We start from the raw sequence: 25,256 nt of genomic DNA, 5'->3' as shown, positions 1-25,256 counted from the left end.
GTAATATATGCCAATTTTGGAAGATAATGGAGAAATAGATCGATTTTTTTATATATTTAAAGAAATATGCCAATTTTATATAAATAAAATAATAAATATATAATTATAAAATAAAAAATATTTTATATATATTATTATGTTAAAAGTATTTTTAATTAATAACTTATTTATTTATATATAAATTAATAAATATGTAATTATATAATAAAATTATATATTTTTTATATTTATCTTTGTGTTAAATATATTTTATTTTAAACTAATTTATTTGATATATTTGTATTTATATATATTTTTATATATTTAATTAGTAAACAAAACACTTTATAGAACGTGTTTTCAGAGACATTAAGATAAAACAGTTATTGTAGAACACATTTTTCATTTATCTCTCCAAAATCATTTTCGTGAATTTAAAAAAAACCTAAATCCTTAATTATTTTTTAAAAAATGTCATTTTCTTCAAATTTACTCTAGTTTCATTACGGAAAATCCCAAAATTTTACCTAGGAAATTAAGAGAAAAAAAGAATAGACTAAAACGACATCATTTAGCTTTTTACGGCCGGTAACTTAAAAGCTTAAACCCCAAGGGGCAAGGACCCAGTGGCCCGATAACTCAAAACCGAATCTCCTTTGTCCGCTGCCCTTCTAAAATCCCACCCGCCGTCGTCGCTGCTGCCACCGCCATGCTCTCATGAACACCACAAGACACTGGCCCAAGAGGGCCTTTATCCTCTCACGTGCGCTATCACGTGCCTTTTCCGACACCCCTTCCCCGACGTTCCCTCTGAAGCACGTGACACGATCCAACTTCGACTCGGCCCTCGTTGAACTCCGTTCGCACGTTCGAGCTGCCGATTTCGTGGCCATCGACATGGAAATGACGGGGGTAACTAGCGCGCCCTGGAGGGAATCTTTCGAGTTTGATCGGTTTGATATTCGGTATCTCAAAGTCAAAGATTCCGCTGAGAAATTCGCTGTTCTTCAGTTCGGCGTTTGCCCTTTTCGTTGGGACTCACTTAAGCAGTCGTTCATTGCTCACCCGTTAGTTTTATCTTCCTCTTCATTTGAATAAACATTTTATATTTGTAAAGAATGTTACCCGCGTGAAATTTTCTCCTTTTTTTTTCTTATATATTTATTTGTTATACTTTATTGCTGATGCTATTTCATGGTGAAAAATGAAAATAAGGGTCTTTGTTGTTCGTTTGAGAGGTGAAAAAAGGTTTTTGATGATTGAATTTAGCTTAGTTTGAACTGTTTTAGTGTTTGATTGATGATAATTAAGAGAAGGGAAAAAAAGGGCAATTTGAGCCATTTTTAGAGAAATTATTTATGGCAATTGGCGAAGTTAACAAAGAGAATGGACTGTGGTTTAAATTCACTGTAATTGCTATGAGTAGAGGAAGTATGATAATTGTATTGCTTCCCTTTAATTTGAACATTTTAATCTTTGAATGATGTTTCTTGTAAAGGCATTGAACTGTCTAATATCCTTGGCAGGCACAATTTCTTTGTATTTCCTCGTCAAGAAATTCCACTTGATAGGACCTCTTATGAATTCCTTTGCCAAACGACATCAATGGATTTTTTGGCTAAATATCAGTTTGATTTCAACGCTTGCATACATGAAGGTACTTTATCTTTCATATCTCAATTCTTCATTGTTGCCTTTATTGCTTGAGTTACAGTTTCTGAAACCGTGTTTTCTGTCTTACTTTGAGAATTTGCATCTCAGGTATATCTTACTTGTCCAGAGGACAAGAAGATGAGGCTCGTAAAAGATTAATATCACCTAAAGGAGATCAGTTAACGCATCTGTCTCATAATTTAAGAGAAACTATGGACTTACCGTTGGTCCGAGTGGCTGATGTTCTCTTCACTGAAAGAATGAAGAAAAGATTGGGTGAATGGCGTGATGATTTATTACAGAATAGGGTAGGAGGGCCTCAAGAAGAAAAGGTTCCTGATGACTTAAATCAACAATTTCGGACAGTTTTCTTCAAGATGCGTCCTGCTCTGAGTTTGGATGGATTCACTTCTCACCAACTTAGTCTGATACGAATGGTATATGGTGTTACATCTCTCTCGAATTTTATTTGATCTCCTATGTTTAGCCTCTTCATTGTGACTTTCATTTGGAAAGATTTTTGAAGACCATTTTATTCTTGTATCATCAATATAGTGTTGATAAGGATTGTCTTTTCGTATTTTTTTTTTAAATCTTTACTGAGGACGTAAGATTATATCCGGGGAACTGAAACCCTGCAGGTCACAAGGAAGCATTTCAAAGATCTTACTTATGTTTGTTTTAACGGTGAAAGTACTTCAGAAGAGTTAGTAGTTTATACAGACTCAGAGAGTGATAAAGCGAGACTTATGGTAAGACACAATACTTCTGTGAGGAAGATCTGTCTGTTTGTTCCATATTTAGATGATCAGCATTCAACTGTTTTTAATACAACACTGTTTATATGTTCATGTTAGAAATTTTTTAAAGCATAGAACTGTAGACGCTTTTCTGTTTGTTTTCTTCCCAAGGTAGAATGGTTCCGTATTTGGCTGGGAAATGCTTTCTAAACATTTAGTATCATGAGTGGAGTAAACGAAAAAAAAAGAGAGAGAGTTTCAGTGCATTGACGTTGGTATGATGGGTAAATTATGCACAAACCTGACAGTGCTGGAATTATATACTGGGGCTATGTAAATGGAAGTATGAATCTGACAGCTGCATTTGGAGTGGTGTCTTTTGCATGTTGTGATGACTCTTCTCCTCTGCCTGGTTCTATGTAGGAGGAGGTGAAGAATGATCATCAGAGAAGCGCAGAAATGAAGATCAATGCTGCAGTAGGGTTTCGTCATGTGATTGATCTCCTTTCTTCAGAAAATAAGTTGATTGTTGGTCACAATTGCATCCTGGGTATGAATATCAGTCACAAGTTAGATGAAGATGTCATATTAGTCAGATAGATTATTGAAGTGTTTTTCTTTTATGATACAGATATTGCTCACGTACACAGCAAATTCCTAGCTCCTCTTCCTTCAACAGCTGAAGAATTTGTCTCCTGCGTGAACAAATACTTCCCAAGTATCATTGACACCAAAATACTTTTGAATGCTGACTACACATTACAACGAAAGATGAAGAGATCTAGCACATCATTATCCTCAGCATTTTCATTATTATGCCCGGAGATAGCTCACGGGTTTACACGTAATGTTCTGTCTTATGAGCCATGTGTTAAGGTTGAGGTCCACGTGGATGAAATGAGGTTTGCCTTTGCTTCCCAAACTCTCTAAAGTAAATTGGTTAAAAAGCCCTTGATTTATTTTATCATAGTAGCTTAAAACTTTCCTTTCTTCCTTCCCTTTTTTCTTCCCCCTCAAGTTCTGTCTAGTTTTGCAATCTGAATTGTATGGCTTAATATTAGCTCACTTTTTCATATTTACGAGATCTAATTACTCTGTATCACCCCCCGAAGGCAAATTATCTAAACATGGACACTTTGTAATGGCTGTTAGCATTAATAACAAATCATTAATGCTACTCTTGCTGCCTCCCCAAGTTGAATAGCAACTTGGATGTCCTTTTAGGCTTTCACACTAAAACATAGCCTTAATTTGCAGGTCTTCTAATTGGAACTCTGGAGCCAAGCATGAAGCTGGTTATGATGCTTTTATGACAGGCTGTGTGTTTGCCCAGGCTTGCAGTCATCTAGGCATCGACTTTCAGCTTCATTCTCCTTCTGAAAATCTGACCCAAAATGAAAAGCTGCAGAAGCACATGAACCTTCTATATCTGAGTTGGATTAATGGAGACATTATTGATCTGAGGACTGGTAACCGGTCTGCAGAGTTGTCAGGCTCTAATATGATCAGAAAGCCATATCAAAAGATTTTATTTAAGAACATCGTTTTACTCTGGGGATTCCCTTCGAAACTGAAACCAAGTATGATAAGAGATTGCATCTGCAAAACCCTTGGTCCTAGCTCTGTTATTTCTACATACTGTATAGATCAAACCGCAGTGTTTGTTCAGTTCAGCAAGGCAGAGTTGGCATCAGACTTTTTGAATTTGAAGGAAACTCTAGAGCAAAGTAACGATGCAATTTCCCATTTGCATCCTCTTTCACAACTTCTGGAAGGTGGAAATACCCGTGCTGCTAGTTATGAAACTTATAAAGAGATCTGTGCATCACCTATCTCAAAAGTGTTGTTTGCAGATCAAGCAGAGGCTGTTGGCATCAAATGGAAGACCGAATTGTTACCATCTGATAAAGAAGAGAGCCATGACAATACTCGTTCCCATCTAGAAAGTGCAATGGATAGTCCACAGGCTGTTCAAAAATCCAAGACAAGGAACACCGAGGATGTAGTAAATGATTCATCGAACAAACGGTTTTGTGACGATATCATTGATTCATTTCTTAAAGTCGAAAAGATCAGAAGAACCACTAACTTGTAACTCAAGCTTAAAGCTTAAAGGCAGTTTTGAGCTTTTTTTCCACACTTTATTGCGAATCTGTATGACATTTAGAGTTCTTATACAAATACTAGGATTACTGAGTTGGAAATGAGGATCACATTTTGATGGCAACTTTTAGGCCATCTTCTGTACATTAACAGTTTGCCTTTGATATAAATTAAAATGCTGATTCAATTTTTTGTCACTGATTCTGATTCATTGTTCCTTTGTTTTCTAGCTTGATCAACCTTTCTGGATGAATAAACTTACCAGAAGGGATTGCAACAAAAGTATATACATTGTAAGTATTCAATTTTTTGTCACTGGATTCTGATTCATTGTTCCCATGTTTTCTAGCTTGATCAACCTTTCTAGATCAATAAACTTACCAGAAGGGATTGCTACAAATGGAGGTATATACATTGTAAGTATTCAAGCAACAGAAAGCACAAATGAAACCAATTATGAAACCAAGAATCACCTAGCAAAAGCTCTTATGTTAAATAAGATGCTAACATCAGCAAATACATAATGAAGAGGAAAATGCCTCCAAGGGCAGTCAAGAACATTTCTCTTCATTTTTCTCATCTTATTAGATGAAGGAACATGATAGATCAGAGCAAGTTTATCTCAAAACTTAGAAATATATTTTCAGGTTACAGCAGAGACCACATAGTTCAATACAGTACTTTTGAACTCAGACTAATGAACTCCTAGTCTCAAAATAAGTAAACAAAATTGAAGTAATACTATAATGTAGGGTCTTAAAACAATAAAATAAATTTGCATATTAGAAAATGAAATCTAACTCTAAGTCAGCTTTGAATCCCTGCTCACCCTCAAGCAGTTGTTTTGCTTTCTTCGTCATCTGAGACAAGGTCTTCAACAGTTAAGCTACAAGAGAAAGTGAGACTTGGTTTCATCTTTGGCACAGGTATAGGATCTGCCTCATTGTTAAGTATCTGAAGGACTCTCCTAATTGAAGGCCTCTCAGCACTATCAGGGTGTGCACAGCTCAAACCTACAAGCAGCAGTTTCCTCATATCTTGCTCCTTGAAAGCCCCATTTAGCCTTTTATCAGCAGCTTCAATGATCTTTCCCAGACCATACAATCCCCACACCCAATCAACCAAATTCACCATTTTCTGGCTGTTTAATTCTCTCTCAATTGGCCTCCTACCACAAGCCACTTCAAGAATAACGACACCATAGCTGAAAACATCTGTTTTCTCAGTCGCTTTCCCATATTGAAGATACTCAGGAGCAAGGTAGCCCATGGTTCCTGCAGTAAGTGTTGAAACTGGGCTCTTGTCATGATCCATCAACCTTGCCAATCCAAAATCACCAAGTCTTGGATTAAAGTTGCCATCAAGCATTATATTACTTGTCTTAATGTCTCTGTGAATGACTTGTTGTTCACATTCTTGGTGCAGGTATGCTAAGACAGAGGCCAATCCAATAGCAATATTTTGCCTATGGGACCATGTCAACAATATCCCATTCTCAGGTTCTGGATGAAGCAGCTTATCAAGGCTTCCATTAGGCATAAAATCATAAACAAGTAGCAATTCACCTTTCTCAGCACACCAACCTTGTAGCTGAACCAAATTCTTATGCCTCAAACCAGCTATAATGGACAGTTCAGCAAGGAATTCAGTTTTCCCTTCATGGGAGTGTTTCGATCTTTTCACCGCTCCGATAGCCCCCGAAGAAAAGAAAACGGCCTTATAAACATTTCCAAATGCACCACGTCCTATGATCCTACTTGAGTGAAACCCTCTTGTGGCTGCATACAACTCTTTGTAACTAAACTCCCTTGGTCCAGTCAAAATCTCTGCTTTCAAACACTTTTCTACTTTCATACCCTTCCATTTCTTCACAGAAACATAACCAAAAACCGCAAGGACCACAAAAAAGAAAGCTGGACCAGCAATACCAAGTCCTAAACCAAACCTCTTATGGTGTTTTTTGGTAGAATTTGAAACAGGAATGCCTGTTATTGCTGATACTGAACTATCAGATACATTATGAGGATGTGATCTTGATCTCACAGGCAGGAAACCAAAAGTCCTGAAACTCCAATTGTAAATCAAATGAACTTCAGTACTCCCTTCTGTTGAAGCTGAAAAACCAACAAACATATCATCTTTAAGGTAGTGAGACAAATCAATCTCCAGAGATAACAATGGGGTTGGAGGCTTTACAGTTGAATAACTCAAGAAAACATTCAAAACCCTCAAATCATTCTTGTAATCAATCCAAGCAGTAATCAAATCCCCACTCTTTAAATCAATGTTTTGCAACAATGCATCAGCTGTGATGATTGAATCGAGCTCGTTGATATCCAAACCGACATGATTCCCATTGGGATCATTGAACTCGGTATCAAGCTTAGAATCAAATTCAACGGCTAAAAACCTGGCCTTGGTCGGTTGTGAAGAGTTGACAAGACCGAGATACCCACCGGGACTGCCGAGAGTTAGGTTATCAGATGAAAGAAAAAAGGTTAAGCCATCACCAAATGAGGTTGGGTTGAGATTGCTGATGGAAAAAGAGAAACTTGTTGAGAAAGAAGCGGTGATATTGGATTCTTGATCAAAGAAACGAATTGGGTTTTCATAGATAAGGCTGCCCGAGCTTGAAGAAGGAACACCAATCTCCCTGGTGAGGCCTATGAGGCCGCCATTTTTAAGATGGGAATCGCCGAGAAGGGTGAGGTTCCTGACAGTGAAGAAAGGGAAATAAAAGGAGGTGTTTTCAGCTGAGGTTAAGAGAAGAAACAAGGAAACAAGAAGGATCCTTGGCAATGGCAGCATTGTTTTGATTCTTGGGCCGGAAAAGGAACAGTCGAACAAGCAGCTCTTGAATTGTTTACAAAAGACAATGCATGAGAAAGAAAGAGGGAAACGTGGTTTAAACGGTTAGAAAATAGGCGCCTGTGGAGCTTTAAAGAGAGACACTATGACGGTCTTTTTTTTTATATATAATATTTAGTTTAAAATAATCGTGTATTATTGTATAACGGTGTAGTTTTATCATTGATTTGACAGAGTAGAGAAATGAAAAAGAGATTTCCTTTTTTTTTTTTTGGAATGGGGTTTTGAAAAGTGACCGTTTTTAAGGTGATTGGGGGGCGTATATGTCGGACTGGTGAATTCTGACAGCCATGTGACTGAATTCCCTTTCTTTCTTTAAAGCCGAGCAAATGATGAATAGACCCAACTCCTATATATATATTTGGTGATAATATAGACCAACCCCTATAATATAATTGATGGGGTTTGAATAGAATAGATAACAATTCAAATATATATCATTTTATTTTGTTTCAAGATATACAAGTGGAAAAGTGAAAAGTAAAGTGCATAAATTTATAAAATGGAAAGTGAGTGGAAAAGGATTTGAATATAAAGTTTTAAACTTTTGGGTGAAATCAGATTCCGAAGGGATATATACTTTTGTTTATAAAGTTAGATTTTCTTAATGCAACTCAAACGGCAACATAGAAAGTGGATCAGAATTGGTGTCAGCTTGGAAAAGAGAGGAGGCCGTGCCAACTAAGCCGACAAAACAATGAAAACCGATATTATTTTGGAAATCAATAATATGATGACAAAAAGACATGTGATGTGAGCATTGGGTCCAATTCCAAACCTTAACCCAAATCCAAATCCACGTCATTGAGCCGTTACACGAATAGAAAATTTTGAAGGTTGCGATGCTCCAACATCATCACATCACATCACATGTTCACTCTGCCTAAAAAATAAAAACCATTATCAGTGGTATAAGAACTGAGATATTACACCAATGGATTTCAAAGTACAACCAAATAAACAATTTCAACATTCTTCTCCCACCTTTAGTGCTTATAAAGGTCCAAGAACTCTTCATTTTGGGCCTATCTAGGCTTCAAATTATAAGACATTGCTATCATCGCAACTACTTCCATGGAGCTCAGTTTATTCACTGTTTTGTATCATTAAACAGTGAGGGATTGGATTAGACGAACAGTCATTAGCATATTGGCGACTTGGAATTTTGCCAGGTCTAAAACAGTTAGCATAACTGATGCTGGCACAACTACAATTTACATCATTTGCCACATTGTTCTTTTAGTTTTTAAAATCTCCTGCTTGTTACTCTTCCAAGAATTCTCTCTACTCGCTCTGCCACAGAAAAAGAAGCAACAATTTCATTAGAGCGGAGGGTTTTAGGAATAAACATTATTTAAAACATTTTTTATAAAGTGCTAGTTGCCTTAAAAATGGTAGTGAAACTGAAGAGACGGTGTACCTTTCTATTCACAGAAGAGCTGTCATTGAGTCGGCTGAAGATACTACGGTTTTCAAAACTGTACCATTCTGTCTAACTCACTCGATATTGCTGGAGCTTTCTTGGCAAGAGAACTATTTAAGAGAACGACTGTTAGTCCAATTGACCGACATGGTACAAGATTTATGGTTTTTATGATAATCACCTTCAGAAATGCTACAAAAGCTTCCTGGGGGGAATATTACTTCTGGATCTAACCGTTGCTGGGAAGCGACAACAAGAGCCACACGATTTTTACTGCAAAAATCACCAAGAGTCAAACATCATCATCATCATTATGGAATGGTGCATGTGTTCCACGCCAGATTTTAGGATGACCAAACTAAGTCACATACCTGGCCCATGATGGAACAAATTTGTTGTTCGGTTCATCATCGTCTTCATCTTCATCGTCAGAAACTTTGTATGGCGAAATATCATATGATTGTTCCTGGCTTGTATCTGCAATCAGGCTATTGTTCCCTCTTCCTCTATCCATGGTGCTCATTACCTGAGAAAGATTCTGTCTCCACATTATGCTTGAATAAAAATAAATATATTAACAGCCATTCAATTAGTAAAAGAAACATCCAAGAGATGGTTTAGGTTAAGCTGGTATTAATATAGCAAGTAATCCAAGAGATGATTCCATCAGTCTGCTGCAAAATAACCTATACACTTGTATAAGAAAATCTCATTGCAGACGTTGCTTTCTCTTTTGCGTTTTTACATGGTGAAAACATATGTTATACCTTCTCAATACAAGCTGAGAGCATACTTTTAGCATTTTCTCCATCATAAGACAACATGCTCCAATCCAGATGGTTTAGCAATAAAGAGACCTAACATTTAGTTGAATATAGCAGTAATACCGCTAAAAAGAACTTTACCTTTGTATTATTATCTTCAATAGCTGTGCATGCCTTTACAGAAGTTGAAGCAACAGCTGTACTAAATTCCATCTCTGACTTTTTTCCTTCATTCCCGCCTGCTATTTCTTTTTGCACTTTCTTATATTTTGCTGCTTCATCACTAGGACCCTTCGTTGTTTGTGCTCTCTCATCCTAAAACAGAGATCCAAAGTTAATGCCATTCTACAGAAAGGAAAACTTAAAATACAATATCTCCTTTACAACATAAGGGAGTTTACCATGGCTTGGCGCTTTTCTTCATTCTCATCCTTCTTTGAACGCAACTTCTCTTCAGGAGCACGCTGCTGCCTCCGTGTTTCATCCATATGTTTTCTCTTTCTCTCTTTCGCCAACCTTTCTTCTTCTTCCCTCTGTCTTTTCTTAGCAGCCATATCGGCCTCTTTTTTCTTCCGTTCTTCTTCTTTCTTTTTCTTCTCAAGCTCCAACTGCCTCAAATTTTCTTGCTCCAACCTTGCTCGTTCAAGTTTTAAGGCCTCCTTCTTCATCTTTCGATCCTTCTCTTTCTTTTCAGCAAGTTTTTTTGCAGCTTCAGCAGCCTCTAGAGCCTTCACTTTAACATCCCTCTTCCCTAAAAGAATTACAGAAAATTTAAAGCATCTGCATGATATATATGTAGTAGTTTTCATAAAATTCTGTGAAGAAATGAGACAAAAAGAACAGCTGCAGAAGACGTAAGAAGACGATTACCAGTGGTAACGGAAGCTGCTTGTTTTTGCTGAATAATTGGAATGAACGAAGTGACGTTAGAAACTATATTATTGACCTTTAACTCCTTCTGTGAGAAACTTGGCCCACCTTTTCTCAGGCTGGTTTTCTCAGATAATTGTGGTTTACTGAACCTATTACGAAGTGATTCACTTGCCCTTTTGGTACCATTAGCCCCTGGAAGCAGACTCCGGTTCTGTTTCAACTTACTTGTGTCTCTCCTCTTGCTGGCATTGTGTTTTCCAACCTTCTGCTTGATCCCGTTCTCAGTCCTAGAGAAGCTGTAGGTTGTGTTCACAGAGTCTAGACTATCTCTAACAGTAAATTGTTCGCTTTCAGAAACTGCTGCAGGAACATTTGGACATTCCTTAATCTCAGCAAGTGCTTCCCTTTTTCCAGAACAAGCCTCAACTTCGAAAGCTGCATCTTCCTCAAATGTATCAACTGCCTCATCCATGTTCTCGTTTTCTTCACTAATGCAGGGCAGGTCAGGATTTAAGCTACCTCGCTTCTCTGAACTGCCAGAGTTCAATGTGATTTTATCCCAGAGTTTACCAATAGGAGAAAGATATGGTTTCCTCCCATCTCCAGTAACTCGAGAACTAGAAAACGGCAAGCAATCTGAAAAGGATCCTCCAAGAAAAGCATGGTTGATATCCTCACCAAAGCAACTGGTGCTTACTTTAAGTTGACCTTTCAAAGCATCATTGTTGAGAAGGGTGCTGTTCAGGTTCATGCATTCTAGAAGTCCATTAGGAACAGACTGGTAAAGGTCAGTTGTTCGCTGCCATCTATATGTGGTTGGAAATTGAGATAATGGGGTATCGACGCAAGCAGACTTGCAAAGCTGCTCCAGGAGGCCAGCACATTCGATTGTAGTCTTTGGAAGGTCCAGACTGTGAAAGCTAATTCCTTCGCCATCAATGAATACTTGTTCACTATCTGTCTGAATAATGAACCCCTCAACTTCTGGTCTGCTTTGTTCAGACATTGTCAAGTCTGTAGGTTGTCGACATGGAGAACTAACACCATCTTCTCCAAGTTGAGATTTACTTTCTTGCTTGCTCCTTCCGTCACAAGTAAAATGTTCAATATTGCCAAATTCTGATTTATAGCCAACATTCAATAGTACTTTGTTCTCATCTGCGGTGCATTTCCTTGTTGAACTAAACATTGTGCTGGAAGGATCTACTGCTCTTGTTCCCTCCACTGAGTGATCTTCAATACTTTCAAGGGTCTCTTGTGGCAAACTTGAGATAGAAGTCGCATCAAATTTTTTATGCATAAAGTTGGATGGGGGGCTTTCATTTCCACCCTTCTCTTTCCAATTCCATTTCCCCTGGCAAGCACAAAAATAAGGCATTCGCTTAGCAAGTGTTCGAATTACATGTAGCAAACCTGTGCGATTTATGAATAACCTGTTCCAGATATGTAAGTACGCTATTTATGAAAATCAAGCAGTGAAGGATCAGTGAACAATGCACAAAAATTGTAATAACGGAGTCCAAAATAATATGTAAGCAAAAAGCAAAACAAAGAGAATTGAGAATTTAAGATGAATTAGAAGGGACACAAAGAGGAAAGCCAGCCATCAATGACAAACATCTAATGCGATGAAGACAGCAAGGCAAAGCATAATTACAATCTATGACTCGGTATTGTGTGCAAATCCTTTGTCACCTAAAGTTTCTTAAATGTGCCAATTCAAGAGGTAGTATTATCATTGAAATAAAACAATTAAGTTTCATCACAAAGATAAAAGTTGGTGAAAGTGCAAACATTTTATAGGAGGAAGAAATTAGAAGACATCAGTATGAATTTGGAGGTCCTAGATACTAAAAATAATTAAGAACTAAAACTACAGGAATATTAGCATACCGCATTCTGATCTTCTTCATCAGCTAGAAACGTATCAGCATTTAATAGCATAATCTCTTCCCCCTGTTATATATGAAAAGTCATGAGATTTAGGATAAACATAAGATTATCTTGTACAAGTCAAATTTCTTGATAAAACCCGGTTTCTAAACTAAAGCACTTTACCTTCGAGCTTGATGACAAAGACAGGGAATTACTTTGATGACCTTCAATCTTCCTCCGCTTATAAGACCATGAACCTTCCATGTGGGTGCCAAAGTGTCTACCTGGCTGTATGGATTGAGTTGCAACCTTGTTTTCACTTGATTTTGCATGTTTGTGATCTAGAACGGAATCAATGTCATCAGCAATACATCTTCCCATTGAATCTGCATCTTGGTATTGAGCCAGACTTGGCTCCATTTTCTGCTTCAGAGAATGACCCGTAGTTTCTTCAAGTAGTGCAGCACAAGGATGCTCACTAGCATCACTGGAAGTTGCAGATGCTTTTCTTAGCAGGGCAGGGCTACAAACTCTAGTGAAATCAGTATCTGCCAAAATTGCAGGACAACCACATAAATCAGTATTCAGATTACTTGCTTTTTGGGTTGACATCACAGAATTTTCTTCTTCAAGCTTCCCATAGTCCTTAAAGAGATATTCCATCCCTGTATCAACATTTAAACTAGATCCTGCTGCATCCTTTAGTGAGTTTCCAAACAAATTTTCATTAGAAACTTTAAAGGTAGTTGAAAGATCTTCCATTAAAGGTTTTTGTTCAGAGATTTCATTGCTTTCAGGCAGAATACTTCTTACAGCATCCGTAGAAGCCTCAGGTGTTTCTCTTACTAAGGACACAACATTTAAATTAGAAGTTCTGCCCAGTCCAGATGTCTTGTTCAAATCTGTTTCAGACTCTTTCTCTTTTTCTCTAATAGCTTCTTGGTTCAACAGCTTTTCCTGGGATGAGTTGTATTTTTCTTGGTAAAGATCAGAAGTTACTTCATCCAGCTTATCTGCACAAGGTAGTGGTGTAAGAAACCTTTTCTCCAATGAGTTGATCACTTCTTCACGCTCTGATATAAGACTAGAAGCCTCATTCAAGGTGCTCTCTCCCAAATCATCAAAATCAAGTTGCTTGGGTAACACCATCATAGCAGATTCAGAGTGTGGGCTCGTTCTTACTGTTTCCAAGTCAACTCTGTCGTGCATATTCAATGTTTTTGCAAGAAGAGGATCGTTAACACCATTCAAGTTAGATGCAGAACTAGCTGAATGTGCCTCAACTAATTCATCAGAATCTGCTTCAGTGTCGGCAACAATTGTGTCACATTGATTCAATTCAGCAAGACCACTGTCATTGGCACAAGGAAGGGGATTAACTTGAGTACCAGAAAGATCCTTAAATTCAATTCCTTTGGACCTGCCTGATGACTTTGCATATGGCGGCTTATTGGAAGCTTTTGATGTGGACTGTTTAACTGCAGACTCCAGAGCATTAGAATCAACATGTTTAAACATATTTGCACTACGGTTAGCTCTTGATCTGGTACTACCATCATTATATTGGTCTACAACAGTACTCAACTTTGTATGGTTGTCACTTGCTTTGGCCTTTATTCCACAACTTTCATCAGTGATATCACAAGGCTTAATCAACTCCTTAAGATCATGAGTAAGGCAGGCCACCTGCATTGATTTGCAAATGCCATCATCAGTGCTGCTGTCAGGATTGCTATCCAACTTTAAATGTTTATTCTCGCAGTTTTGCTGTTGGCTATGACTTCTGGATCTTTTCAATCTTCCTTGACAAACATTCTTTTCGCTACTTTGGGGATCATTTGCTTCCTTGGAACCACAACTTCCAGCCGAGATAGCAGAAGGCTTTACTGATTCCAGTAATTCATCAACAACATTGTGCTGACCATCACACTTTGCAACATCAGAAATTTTGCCAGCACATGAAAACCCATTGAGAGACTTGGGAGGTTGGGCAGAATGTCTAACTCTTTTGATGCTAACAGAGTGAATGCTTTTGCCTCTTTCCTTGCCCTGGCATTGACCTCTTTCTTCCTTTTCTACTATACAAGTTACAACATCAACTGGTTTGACAAATTGCAATAACTTATCAGCAGCATCATGCTGTAGTCCTGATTTGTTAATGGATTCTGTAAGCACAGTACCATCCTGCTTTGCAACAGAAAAACTCTTGCCTGCACCTGGTGGACTATAATCAGATTTTGGATGTTGAACAGAACTTCTTGACCTTGTGAGTCTACCAGAGTAGATATCTTCACCCCTTGCCTTACTTTGGAGTTGACCTTCTTCTTCGGTTTTCACTCCTAAACTTACAGCATGAACAGGTCCCACAAATTTTGATTCCAATAACTCTTGAAAAACACCAAGCTGTTGTCTTGATTCACTGATGGAGTCTGTGAGTACCACACCATCCTGCTTAGCAACAGAAGAAGTGTTTCCTGCACCTGAAAGCCCATTTATAGACTTTGAAGGTTGAGCTGAACCTCTTGATCTTGTGACTCGACCAGAGTAAACCTTTTCAGTCCTTTCCTTGCTCCTGCATTCCACTCTTTCTCCTTTTTCCACCTCACTACTGACAACATTATCCTGCTTTGCAACAAAGGAGTCGTTGCCTGTACCTGAAGGCCCGCTCTCAGACATGGAAGGATGGATTGAACTTCGTGATCTAGTTACTCTACCCAAATAAACATTTTCACTCCTTTTCTTGCTCCTGCATTGCCCTCTCTCTACCTTTTCCACCTCATGATTCACAACAATATCACTAGATCTAATCAATTCCAACTTATCCACAACATCTGACTGTAAAGAAGCAACCTCGGACCCTTTGTTTTGATTATTGGAAGAATTACCATTCTTCTCACAGCTTTCATTGTTTTTACGTGCTTTTGCACTGTTTCGATGCTCCAAAGCCCGTTGCCTAGACTTAGATCTCTGGATTCTTGCCAGTGATGAACAATGATCAGGACAAACATCTGACATCATTCCATCTCTACAATCTTGAGGAGGAGAAGTAACACTAGGGTCCAGCTCATCAACTTTACCAGGAAGGCACTGATCTAAGCCTTCATTTGAAGCATCAATTCGGGAGCATAAAATATGGGGTAACTGAACGTTATCAGTTGTAACAACGGGCTGTTGATACAGAGAACAGTAAGGAATTGAAGCCTGTGACTGTGGAAGTAGGAGTCCTGAGATAAGATCTTCTTTATTCAACTCTGCAATTAAAAAGCAGACACTACCTTGTTTAAAAATCCATTAAATTAGCTGTTTACGGATCATAGTCACAATTAAGAACACTTGCGATATTTAGTTACAAAATTGAAATGCAATCAAGAATTCAAAAGGAAAGGGCTTTTCTATCTCTCAAGAGGCAAATTTTCAATGGTTAATTCAAGTTTATGTACTTGAAAGCAGGAAAAAAAAACTTTTTCTCTTAAAAGAAGTTCAATACTTCGAAACATTCCTGCAAACATTTTCTAGTAAAAAAAGAAATAAGCATTACAAACAAAACTATTAATGTAATTAAAAGGTAAACTCATGACATACTGATAACGCAGTATTTAGTGGAATTTTGCTCCTAATAGAAATTTAAAAAAGGAATATTAAGAAAAAATAAAGACGCCATTGTTAAAGAGCACTTCACATCGATTATGCGTAATAAGACTGCATTTAAGAAAAAAAACGGAAAGAACCAGAAAAAGAAGAAGAAATTCGACGATTCCAACGGAGAAAAATGAAATGTACGCATTAATTAGGAAACTGAGACAATATTATTTTAGATAATTTTGAAATGAAGTAAAGAAAAAGGAAAAATGAGAAACATAAAGCTGAAGAAAAAATAGATTACTGGAAGTAAAAGAGGAGAGGAGCCAAGGAGGTGGAACAAAGCCATCGATGAGACACTTGGAGGCGAGTTGATGATCGAAGAAAAGGATTTGCTGCTTCACGTGGTCGATTATTCGATTCTTCCTCTCGAAGATCTGAACCAACACTTTCTCAATCGTCGACATTTCTCTTCTTCTTCTTCTTCTTCAATAGCAACGAGTTTCAGTTTCCATTTACGGCGAACAAAATTAAAGAAAAAGAAAATGGAATTTTTGAATTGACTATGAGAGATCGAGAGAGATACAGACCAAGGGATGATGGATCCAAAGAAGGAAAGAAAGGAAGAGGAGATAAAGCGCGGTTCTAGAATTTGAAATTCAGAGGGTGAATCTGATAATTTCTTGACTGTTCGATGGCAAAATAGGTATTTAGCTATAACCGAACGACGTCGGTTGAGGGTAATCCACGTCAAGCAGACTACGTGATCATCAAAGTATATATCCTCCATATACCTCAACTAAACTATCACTAATTTTAAAATTTATTCCTTCAAACAAGTTTAACACAAGACAAAAATAATAAATACACTAACAGTATTAAATTGAAAATATAGTAAAAAAAGAAATATTCATGAGAAAAACTAAATTAAAATCATACATGTCGCTTGTACAAGCCCATTTTTACCCGGGCCATACCAGAAAATAAATCAAATTACTAACAGCCCATTAACAAAATTTTGACCCAATTACAAGCCCAAAATCCCCATGGCCCAATCAAATTAACCAGGCCCAATACAATTACAAGCCCAAAACCCATTTTCAAAAAAAGAAAGAAACAAACGCACCTAGGGCCTTCTGACTCTTCCGACCCTTGACCTACGAACCGCCAGTCACCGCCACTGTCCCATCACCGGCGCATGTCAATCACCTACAGAAGAAAGATCAACACGCAAACAGCAAAATTAATAGGAAAAATAGAAAACAAATAGGCTATAAAAAGCCGAATTTTCCTTCTGTATTGACTTCTTCTCTTTTTACAATAGTTAATGAAAGCAGATCAAGAAAAACTAAAAAGGATGATTCCAAAGTTCTTTTTTCTGCTCTTGTTCTTTTATTTCTATCTTCTATTGTTTTTTTTCTTTCTATTCTTCTAAACCAAAAACAAAACGAAAGAGAAAATAAAAAGGATATTTACCTGTCTCGAAAGCCCGTCGCCGGAGACTATTTTCGGCGTTGGAATTGACTGGTAGGGGTACAAAAGCCTCCTCCTTTTTCATCTTTCCGGGACTAAAAGGGCGGATCTTTAGGTGGGGATCGAGAGCGGGGTTAAAAACCCCTCCTTTTCTCGCTCCGACCACCGCCAGTGACGGAGCCGTGGCCTCAGCACGGCCGTTCACCGGCGGGGATAGTGGTCGGTTTCTGGGTTCATTAAAAGGGGGGTAAGAGAGCTTTGCTTTGTTTTTTTTAGTTTAAATAGAAAATGAAAAAAAATTGTTGGTTTAAATAACCATTGCAAAACAGCGCCGTTTAAGCCCCCATGACCCGCGCGCGATCCGACCCGCTTCAGGGGGGATCCGCGTGTTTTTATGAATGGGATATTTACGCGCAAGGCCCCTCCTCTTTTGAGCTGTAGCGCAATCGGGTCTTTGTGGTTTTTATATTCTGGTCGTGTGATTTTCTGATATTTTCATTTCAGTCCGCGCTGAAACGCTGCGCATTTGGGGTTGCGAATATTTCCCGATTAGTTCCTCATGCCTTCAGCGCGTTCTATATCAGTCCCGGGCTACTCCCTTTTTAATTTATTTGTAATTTAGACCCTAAAGTTCTATTTTCAGCTTAAATTAGTTTTTTATGTTTGGGATCAGATGGTACATAGGGGTCTAATCACACGAGATTCAAATGGAAGGCCTAAGAGGGCAAGAGCATACTGTGAGTTCCATACCAAGGAGGGTCATAATATTCAGGAATGTACAGAGTTTAGGAGCATGGTACAAAATCTGAAGGACAATAAGGAGATAGAGTTTTATGAAGAATTTAAGGAATTTGAAGAATGAGAGGTCTACGCCTCAGAAGAGGGGCTCGTAGAAAGGCTCTAGAAGGTTAATCGCCCAGTGGTGATTATTTCACAGCCAATAAGCAATGAAGCGGGGATACAGATACCACCGAAAGTTATAATCCAAAAATCGGTACCCTTTTTCTATACGGATAACAAAAAGGTTCCTTGGAATTATAACTGTAACGTGATAGTTCCATGAGAGAAGAATCTGATGAAGGCTTCAGAAGAAAGTAATGATAAGGGCTTCTACACACGTAGCGAAAGGCGTTACGATCCGGTAATTTCAAAAATAGAGCCGGTAAAAGGAAAAGCCTCGGTGTTTGAACAGAAGAAGGAAAAGTCGGTCCAACTTGAATCACCTGTCAACGAACCAGTAACTGAGAATGAAGCTAGAGAGTTTCTAAAATTCTTGAAACACAGCGAATACAGTGTTGTAGAGCAGTTACAAAAATAGCCCGCTCGTATTTCGGTACTAGCATTACTTTTCAGCTTGGAAGCACATCGTAGCGCACTGATGAAAGTATTAAATGAAACTACGTCGCTAATGACATCTCTGTGAACAAGTTAGACCGTCTGGTTGGTAATATAAGCGCTGATAGTTTCATTTTCTTTAGGGACAATGAAATACCACCGGGGGGCATGGGATCGACCAAAGCTCTGCACATTACAACCCGCTGCAAGGGGTATATGTTATCAGGGGTATTAATTGATAATGGATCAGCCCTAAACGTATTACACTTATCCACCTTGAATAGGTTTCACGTGGACAGCTCACATATGAAAGTGTGCCAGAATATAGTGAGGGCATTCGATGGTACCGATAGAAGAGTAATTGGAAGGATTGAAATACCCCTTTTAATCGGCCCAAGCACGTACGAGGTGGATTTCCTGGTAATGGACATCAAGCCTTCTTACAATTGTCTATTAGGAAGACCTTGGATTCATTCAGCAGGAGCAGTACCATCATCACTTCACCAAAAGTTGAAACTGGTAATAGATGGCCGGCTGGTGACGATCAATGCAGAGGAGGACATTATTGCGGTTGTAACTATTGATGCACCGTATATAGGGATAGAAGAAGAAGTAATTGAATGTTCATTCCGATATCTAGAATTTGTAAATGCGACCATTATTGTTGAAGGGAGTAGGGTCCCTGTACCCAGAATATCTAAAACAACGAGGATGGGTCTACAAATGATGGTTGGAAAAGGGGCTCTACCTGGAAATAGACTCGGGAAATATCTCCAAGAAAGGGTGAAGGTAACCAGATTAATGGACAAACAAGATCACTTCGGCTTAGGGTATAAGCTAGATGCAAATCAAAAGAAGAAAGAGTTGGAGAAGAAGCGCGAAAGGAGAAAATCACGTTTAGATGGAAAAGAGATTAAATAGGAGCCCATGATAATCCCTCACATATCCAGAACCTTCGTATCGGGGGGAACTATTCACTCCAAATGGATGGCGTCAAGAAAGGGTACCATAGAAGAAATATTAGGGAATATAAGCATTATTGTTATATACGAGGAAGATCTGGGAGAAGGGAGTTCATCAGGCATTCGCCCTTATGAGCCAGGAAGCGTTCTAAACAATTGGACTGTTGAGGAGATCCCTATAACTTTTAAAGTCAATTCAGAGTAATATTTAGAACACACTAGTTGCTCTGAGCTTGGGAGCAACAAGAATCTTTTGTAAAAGGAATATGTCCAAAATCTTATTTCAATGAAATATATCATTCAATCTCATTTTGAGCAAATATTCTTTTATTCTTTTCATTCCATTCATAAACATACTGTGCATACAATTATTCTTAGATTCTTTTTCTTTGAATTTCCTTTTCACTTCAATAACAGGTCCCCAGATATTAATGATATGAGTGACACTGCTACTAACTTAGAGTCCCATTTTGAGCAAGACATGAGTATAGAGGATTCTCAGGATTTTGAAGATGATCAAGGCTGTAATTTATCTCCTGATTTGTTAAGGATGGTAGAACAAGAAGAAAAACATATCCTACCTTATAAGGAGCCGATAGAAGTCGTGAGTTTAGGGGAGGAAAAAGAAGTGAAGATTGGAGCTTGCATTAACACAGATACTAAACGAGATCTCATTGAGTTGCTTCAAGAATTCAAGGATGTCTTTGCATGGTCTTATCAAGACATGCCAGGGTTAAACACTGATATAGTGGTGCACCGACTTTCCATAAGAAAATAATGTAAGCCAATTCAACAAAAACTCCGAAGGATGAGACCTGATGTCTTGTTGCAAATAAAAGAAGAAGTTAAGAAACAGTTTGATGCTGGTTTTTTACAAGTGGTCAAGTATTCAGAATGGGTAGCCAACATAGTCCCTGTTCCTAATAAAGATGGGAAAGTGCGAATGTGTGTAGACTACAGAGATCTGAACAAAGCCAGTCCCAAAGATAATTTCCCGTTACCCCATATTGATACCTTAGCAGACAACACGGCCGGTTACTCACTTTTCTCCTTCATGGATGATTTCTCTGGGTATAACCAAATTAGGATGCATCCTGAGAACATGGAGAAGACTACCTTCATAACGATGTGGGGGACATTATGTTACAAAGTGATGCCGTTTGGGCTAAAAAATACAGGGGCAACATATCAGAGGGCTATGGTCACATTGTTCCATGACATTATGCATAAAGAGATAGAAGTCAATGTCGATGACATGATAGCAAAGTCTAGAACAGAAGGGGAACATGTGCGAGTCCTCAGAAAATTGTTCATGAGGTTAAAAAAATTTCAGCTAAAGCTAAATCCAGCGAAATGCACCTTCGGGGCCAGATCAGGAAAATTACTGGGATTCGTGGTCAGTGAAAGAGGAATTGAGATTGATCCAGAAAAAGTGAAGGCTATACAAGAACTACCTCCACCGCGTACTTAAAAAGAAGTTCGACGTTTTCTAGGGAGACTAAATTATATCGCTCGGTTCATTTCACAGTTAACTGAAAAATGTGACCCCATATTTCGTCTCTTCAAGAAATAAAATCCAGGTGTATGGGATGAGGAGTGTCAGAAAACTTTTGAAAAAGTCAAACATTACTTGTCTAACGCCCCGGTGCTAATGCCACCTTGCCCAAACAAGCCACTGATACTGTATTAGGCAGTATTTGAAAATTCTATGGGATATGTGCTTGGCTAACATGATGAGTCAGGACGAAAAGAAAGAGCGATCTACTATCTCAGCAAGAAGTTCATTGAATGCGAGACGAGATATTCGCCAATCGAGAAGTTATGTTGCTCTCTAATTTGCATAACTTGGAGATTGAGACAATACATGTTGTACCATACAACCTGGTTAATCTCTAAACTGGACCCTCTGAAATACCTAATGGAGTCGACTGCTCTGAATGGAAGAATGATTTGATGGCAAATTCTACTGTCTGAATTTGATATAGTCTATGTTAACCAGAAGGCAGTAAAAAGGAGCGCAATAGCGGATTTTCTGGCCAGTAGAGCTCTGGAAGATTATGAGCCACTAGACTTCACTTTCCCGAATGAGGATTTGATGTATGTTGCAACCGTAGAAAAAGACTCTCAAGAAGACCGCCCTTGGAAGCTAAATTTTGACGGAGCCTCGAATGCTGTAGACAGTAAGATCGGGGCAGTTTTAGTATCTTCTGACGGTGATTATTATCCATTCACTAGCAAGTTAGATTTCGATTACACAAATAACATGGCAGAATATGAATCATGCATTATGGGGATTCGCGCAGCTATTGAACACAAGATTAAAATGTTAGAAGTGTATGGAGATTCTGCTTTGGTAATTTATCAGCTCAAAGGCGAATGAGAGAAAAGAGACCCCAAGTTAATTAATTATCGAAAGCTGGTCCTAGAATTAATTGAGGAGTTTGATGACGTTACCTTCTGTTATCTTCCACGAGATGAAAATCAGATGGCCGACGCATTGGCTACATTAGCCTCTATGATCAAAGTAAACAAGCAAAAGGATGTGAAGCCTATCCAGATGAGCATTTATGAGGCTCCAACCCATTGTTACAACATTAACGATGAAGAAGAGAGGGATGACCACCCCTGGTATCACGACATACTGTAATATGTAAAAAATCGCGAGTATCCCGGCCAGGCGACCGAGAATGAAAAGAGAACATTGAGAAGGTTGGCTAACGATTATGCCTTAGATGGAGAAATCTTGTATAGAAGAGGAAAAGATCAGGTGCTGTTGAGATGTGTAGACGCTGTGGAGGCCAAGTAAATCTTGGAAGAGGTGCATGAAAGAGTTTGCGGAACACATGCTAATGGCTTTACGATGGCCAGGTAAATCATGAGATTCGGATATTATTGGTCCACCATGGAAGGAGATTGTAACAAATATGCCAAGAAATGCCATAAGTGCCAAATTTATGGGGATAAGATTCACGTGCCCCTTCACCACTCCACGTCATGATTTCTCCATGGTCTTTCTCTATGTGGGGCATAGATGTCATTGGGACGATATCACCAAAAGCTTCAAATGGGCATCGGTTCATATTCGTAGTTATTGACTACTTTACTAAGTAGGTAGAGGCTACTTCTTACGCCAACGTTACAAAGTCAGCAGTCAGAAAATTTTAAAAAAAGGAGATCATATGTCGATATGGGATGCTAGAAAAGATTATATCCGACAATACATTGAACTTGAACAACAGCACGATAGCGGATGTCTGAAATCGATTCAAGATCAAACACCACAACTCATCGCTGTATTGCCCAAAAATGAATGGCGTGGTAGAAGGGGCCAATAAAAACATCAAAAAGATCGTAGGGAAGATGACTGAGACTTATAAGGATTGGCACGAGAAGTTACCATTTACCCTTTTTGCCTATCGAACGTCTATCAGAACTTCTACCAGGGCAACACCTTTCTCACTGGTGTATGAAATTGAAGCAGTTTTGCCAATAGAAGTAGAAATTCCTTCTCTCCGAGTTTTATCAAAACTGAAACTAGAGGAAGCAGAGTGGATTCAATCCCGATATGATCAACTGAATTTGATCGAAGAAAAGAGATTACGAGCTATACGTCATGGTCAAATGTACGAAAAGAGAATGATGAAAGCTTACAACAAAAAGGTTCGTCCCTAGGAATTCCATGAAGGAGACTTGGTACTGAAGAAAATCCTTCCCTTACAAAGAGACTTTAGAGGAAAGTTGATGCCAAATTGGGAAGGACCTTATGTGATAAAGAAAGCCTTTTTTGAAGGAGAGCTGATTTTGACCGAGATGGATGGTAAGAACTTACCTAATCCTGTGAATTCAGATTCAATCAAGAAATACTTCACCTAAAAAAAAGAAGGGAGAGGCCAAGGTGAAAACCCGCAAAGGGCGCCTAGAGACCAAATGGGATTTGAGTTGAAAACCTTAAAAGGGCGGCTCAAATTTTGGATCAGATTGGGGCATGTGTTGATCTTGCTATACCTGAATCAACAGAAAAAGGTAAGCGACATCTTGAGGCGTCAACAGAATACTGCAAATCTCCTAAACACATGTCAAACTCAGAATGATCTTCAGAAAAGTTGTATAGAGAAGCTCATACTACGATATCTAGGGCACCTATTTCCATTTTTGTATTTTGACAAAATAACCCATCTTGTTTAATTTATCCTCATTTTGTATTCTAGCAAATTTTGCTGTCTTGATTAATTCATTCACTTCGAGCTTTGCTCTCTACAAAGTTTCATCTTGTCCATTCTGATAATCTTTTTCAAGCATTTTTTTATTGAAATAACGATTACTGGATTGACAATATTCAAGAAGAAAAAGTTCTGCATATTACTCTAAAAGCTTCTAAATGATAAGAGGACCCGAAACATAACTATTATTGAGAACTATCCAAGCTTAAGGGTTGGAAGCATTTGAGAAAGAGTAGTCTAAGTCACGACCATCTCTTCAGATTTTTCATTAAAAACATCGGCCGAACAAGAAGGCATTAGTGATAGAACCTTGATGACTAATGACAACCCTAACATTAAAGAAGAGATCATTCTCATGACATTCTGCATTCATGCAAATATATTTCATATACATCAGTTAGGAGCATTTACTTCATCTAGATCATGGCATCCTAAACACTAGGCCTAAATAGGTTCATAAAATGGATTGTGCAGGTCATGTTCCCCAGAGAACAGATCGGCGAAGTCACAAACCTTGTCTCTCTAAAGTTGTAGTAGAGCAGGTTGAGGCCACTAACCTTATCCCCCTGAAGTTGCAGTGGGGCAAGTTTAAGATATGAGTCTGATTTCCCTGAAGTTGCAGTGGAGCGGGTCAAAATGATAGATCTTATCTCTCTGAAGTTGTAGTAGAACGGATCACATCAGACTTTATTGGAGCTACAAACCTTATTCCCCTGAAGTTGCAGTGGAACAGGTTGAATATACAAGTCTTACTTCCCTGAAGTTGCAGTGAGCAAACTGAAGCTACTAATCCTACTTCCCTGAAATTGCAGTGAAGCGGATTAAAACGATAAATCCTACACCTTTGAAGTTGCAGAGGGTCGAATTAGATCTTATCCTTTCATACCTTATCTCCCTGAAGTTGCAGTGGAGCAGGTTGAAGGTACAAGTCTTATCTCTCTGACATTGCAGAGGAGTAGACTAAAAACACAAACTTCATCCCCCTAAAGTTGCTGCGATGAAGATTGAAGCTACAAGTCAGATTTCTCTTAAGTGCAGTGGAGTGGATTAAAGCAACAAGACGCATTGGACTGGAATGAAGTTACGTGAAAAGAGAGGCATCAAAGGAAGTCAAGGCTCGACAGGACCGGGCAAAATTGGTCTCTCTTGGTCTTTGCTCTATTCTCGTTACACGACAATGAGCAAAGAGGGGCAACTGTACAAGCCTATTTTGCTCGGGCCCATACCAAAAAATAAACCAAATTACTAACAGCCCATTTACAAAATTTTGACCCAATTACAAGCCCAAAATCCTCATGGCCCAATCAAATTAACCCAGGCCCAATACAATTACAAGCCCAAAACCCATTTTCAAAAAAAGAAAGAAACAGAAAAACCCTAGCCCTAGGTGCGCCGCACCTAGGGCCTTC

At 38.5% G+C, this 25,256-nt stretch overlaps 3 protein-coding genes across 5 annotated transcripts; 1 reads left to right on the top strand and 2 right to left on the bottom strand.

Annotated features, from left to right (window-relative positions):
* The first annotated feature begins 596 nt into the window (after positions 1–596).
* Positions 597–4,672, top strand: LOC107922431 (poly(A)-specific ribonuclease PARN). Of its 2 annotated transcripts, XM_016852466.2 has the most exons (7): positions 598–1,046; positions 1,506–1,636; positions 1,741–2,069; positions 2,274–2,384; positions 2,796–2,922; positions 3,004–3,274; positions 3,630–4,672. In XM_016852466.2, exons 1-7 carry the CDS (start codon positions 697–699, stop codon positions 4,465–4,467), a joined length of 2,157 nt encoding a protein of 718 aa, XP_016707955.2. In that variant the 5' UTR covers positions 598–696; the 3' UTR covers positions 4,468–4,672. The 2 variants fall into 2 exon arrangements, with proteins under 2 accessions (XP_016707956.2, XP_016707955.2); XM_016852467.2 differs by lacking the exon at positions 2,274–2,384 and having other exon boundaries at positions 597–1,046.
* A 135-nt stretch (positions 4,673–4,807) lies between these two features.
* Positions 4,808–7,396, bottom strand: LOC107922432 (probable L-type lectin-domain containing receptor kinase S.7). The gene has a single exon (XM_016852469.2). It carries the CDS (start codon positions 7,281–7,283, stop codon positions 5,307–5,309), a length of 1,977 nt encoding a protein of 658 aa, XP_016707958.2. The 5' UTR covers positions 7,284–7,396; the 3' UTR covers positions 4,808–5,306.
* A 629-nt stretch (positions 7,397–8,025) lies between these two features.
* LOC107922632 (titin homolog) lies at positions 8,026–16,526 on the bottom strand. Of its 2 annotated transcripts, XM_016852751.2 has the most exons (11): positions 16,162–16,526; positions 12,462–15,529; positions 12,297–12,359; positions 10,401–11,757; positions 9,932–10,281; positions 9,672–9,845; positions 9,138–9,292; positions 8,948–9,039; positions 8,764–8,876; positions 8,328–8,636; positions 8,026–8,226 (listed from the first exon to the last, which is right to left on the bottom strand). In XM_016852751.2, exons 1-9 carry the CDS (start codon positions 16,322–16,324, stop codon positions 8,836–8,838), a joined length of 5,463 nt encoding a protein of 1,820 aa, XP_016708240.1. In that variant the 5' UTR covers positions 16,325–16,526; the 3' UTR covers positions 8,026–8,226; positions 8,328–8,636; positions 8,764–8,835. The 2 variants fall into 2 exon arrangements, with proteins under 2 accessions (XP_016708240.1, XP_016708239.1); XM_016852750.2 differs by having other exon boundaries at positions 8,026–8,636.
* Between the last annotated feature and the right edge of the window lie 8,730 nt (positions 16,527–25,256).

This window comes from Gossypium hirsutum, chromosome D01 (assembly GCF_007990345.1).
Source record: "Gossypium hirsutum isolate 1008001.06 chromosome D01, Gossypium_hirsutum_v2.1, whole genome shotgun sequence".
NCBI lineage: Eukaryota > Viridiplantae > Streptophyta > Magnoliopsida > Malvales > Malvaceae > Gossypium > Gossypium hirsutum.
Note: the sequence above shows the minus strand (reverse complement) of the source record. Positions and strands in the feature narration are given on the sequence as shown.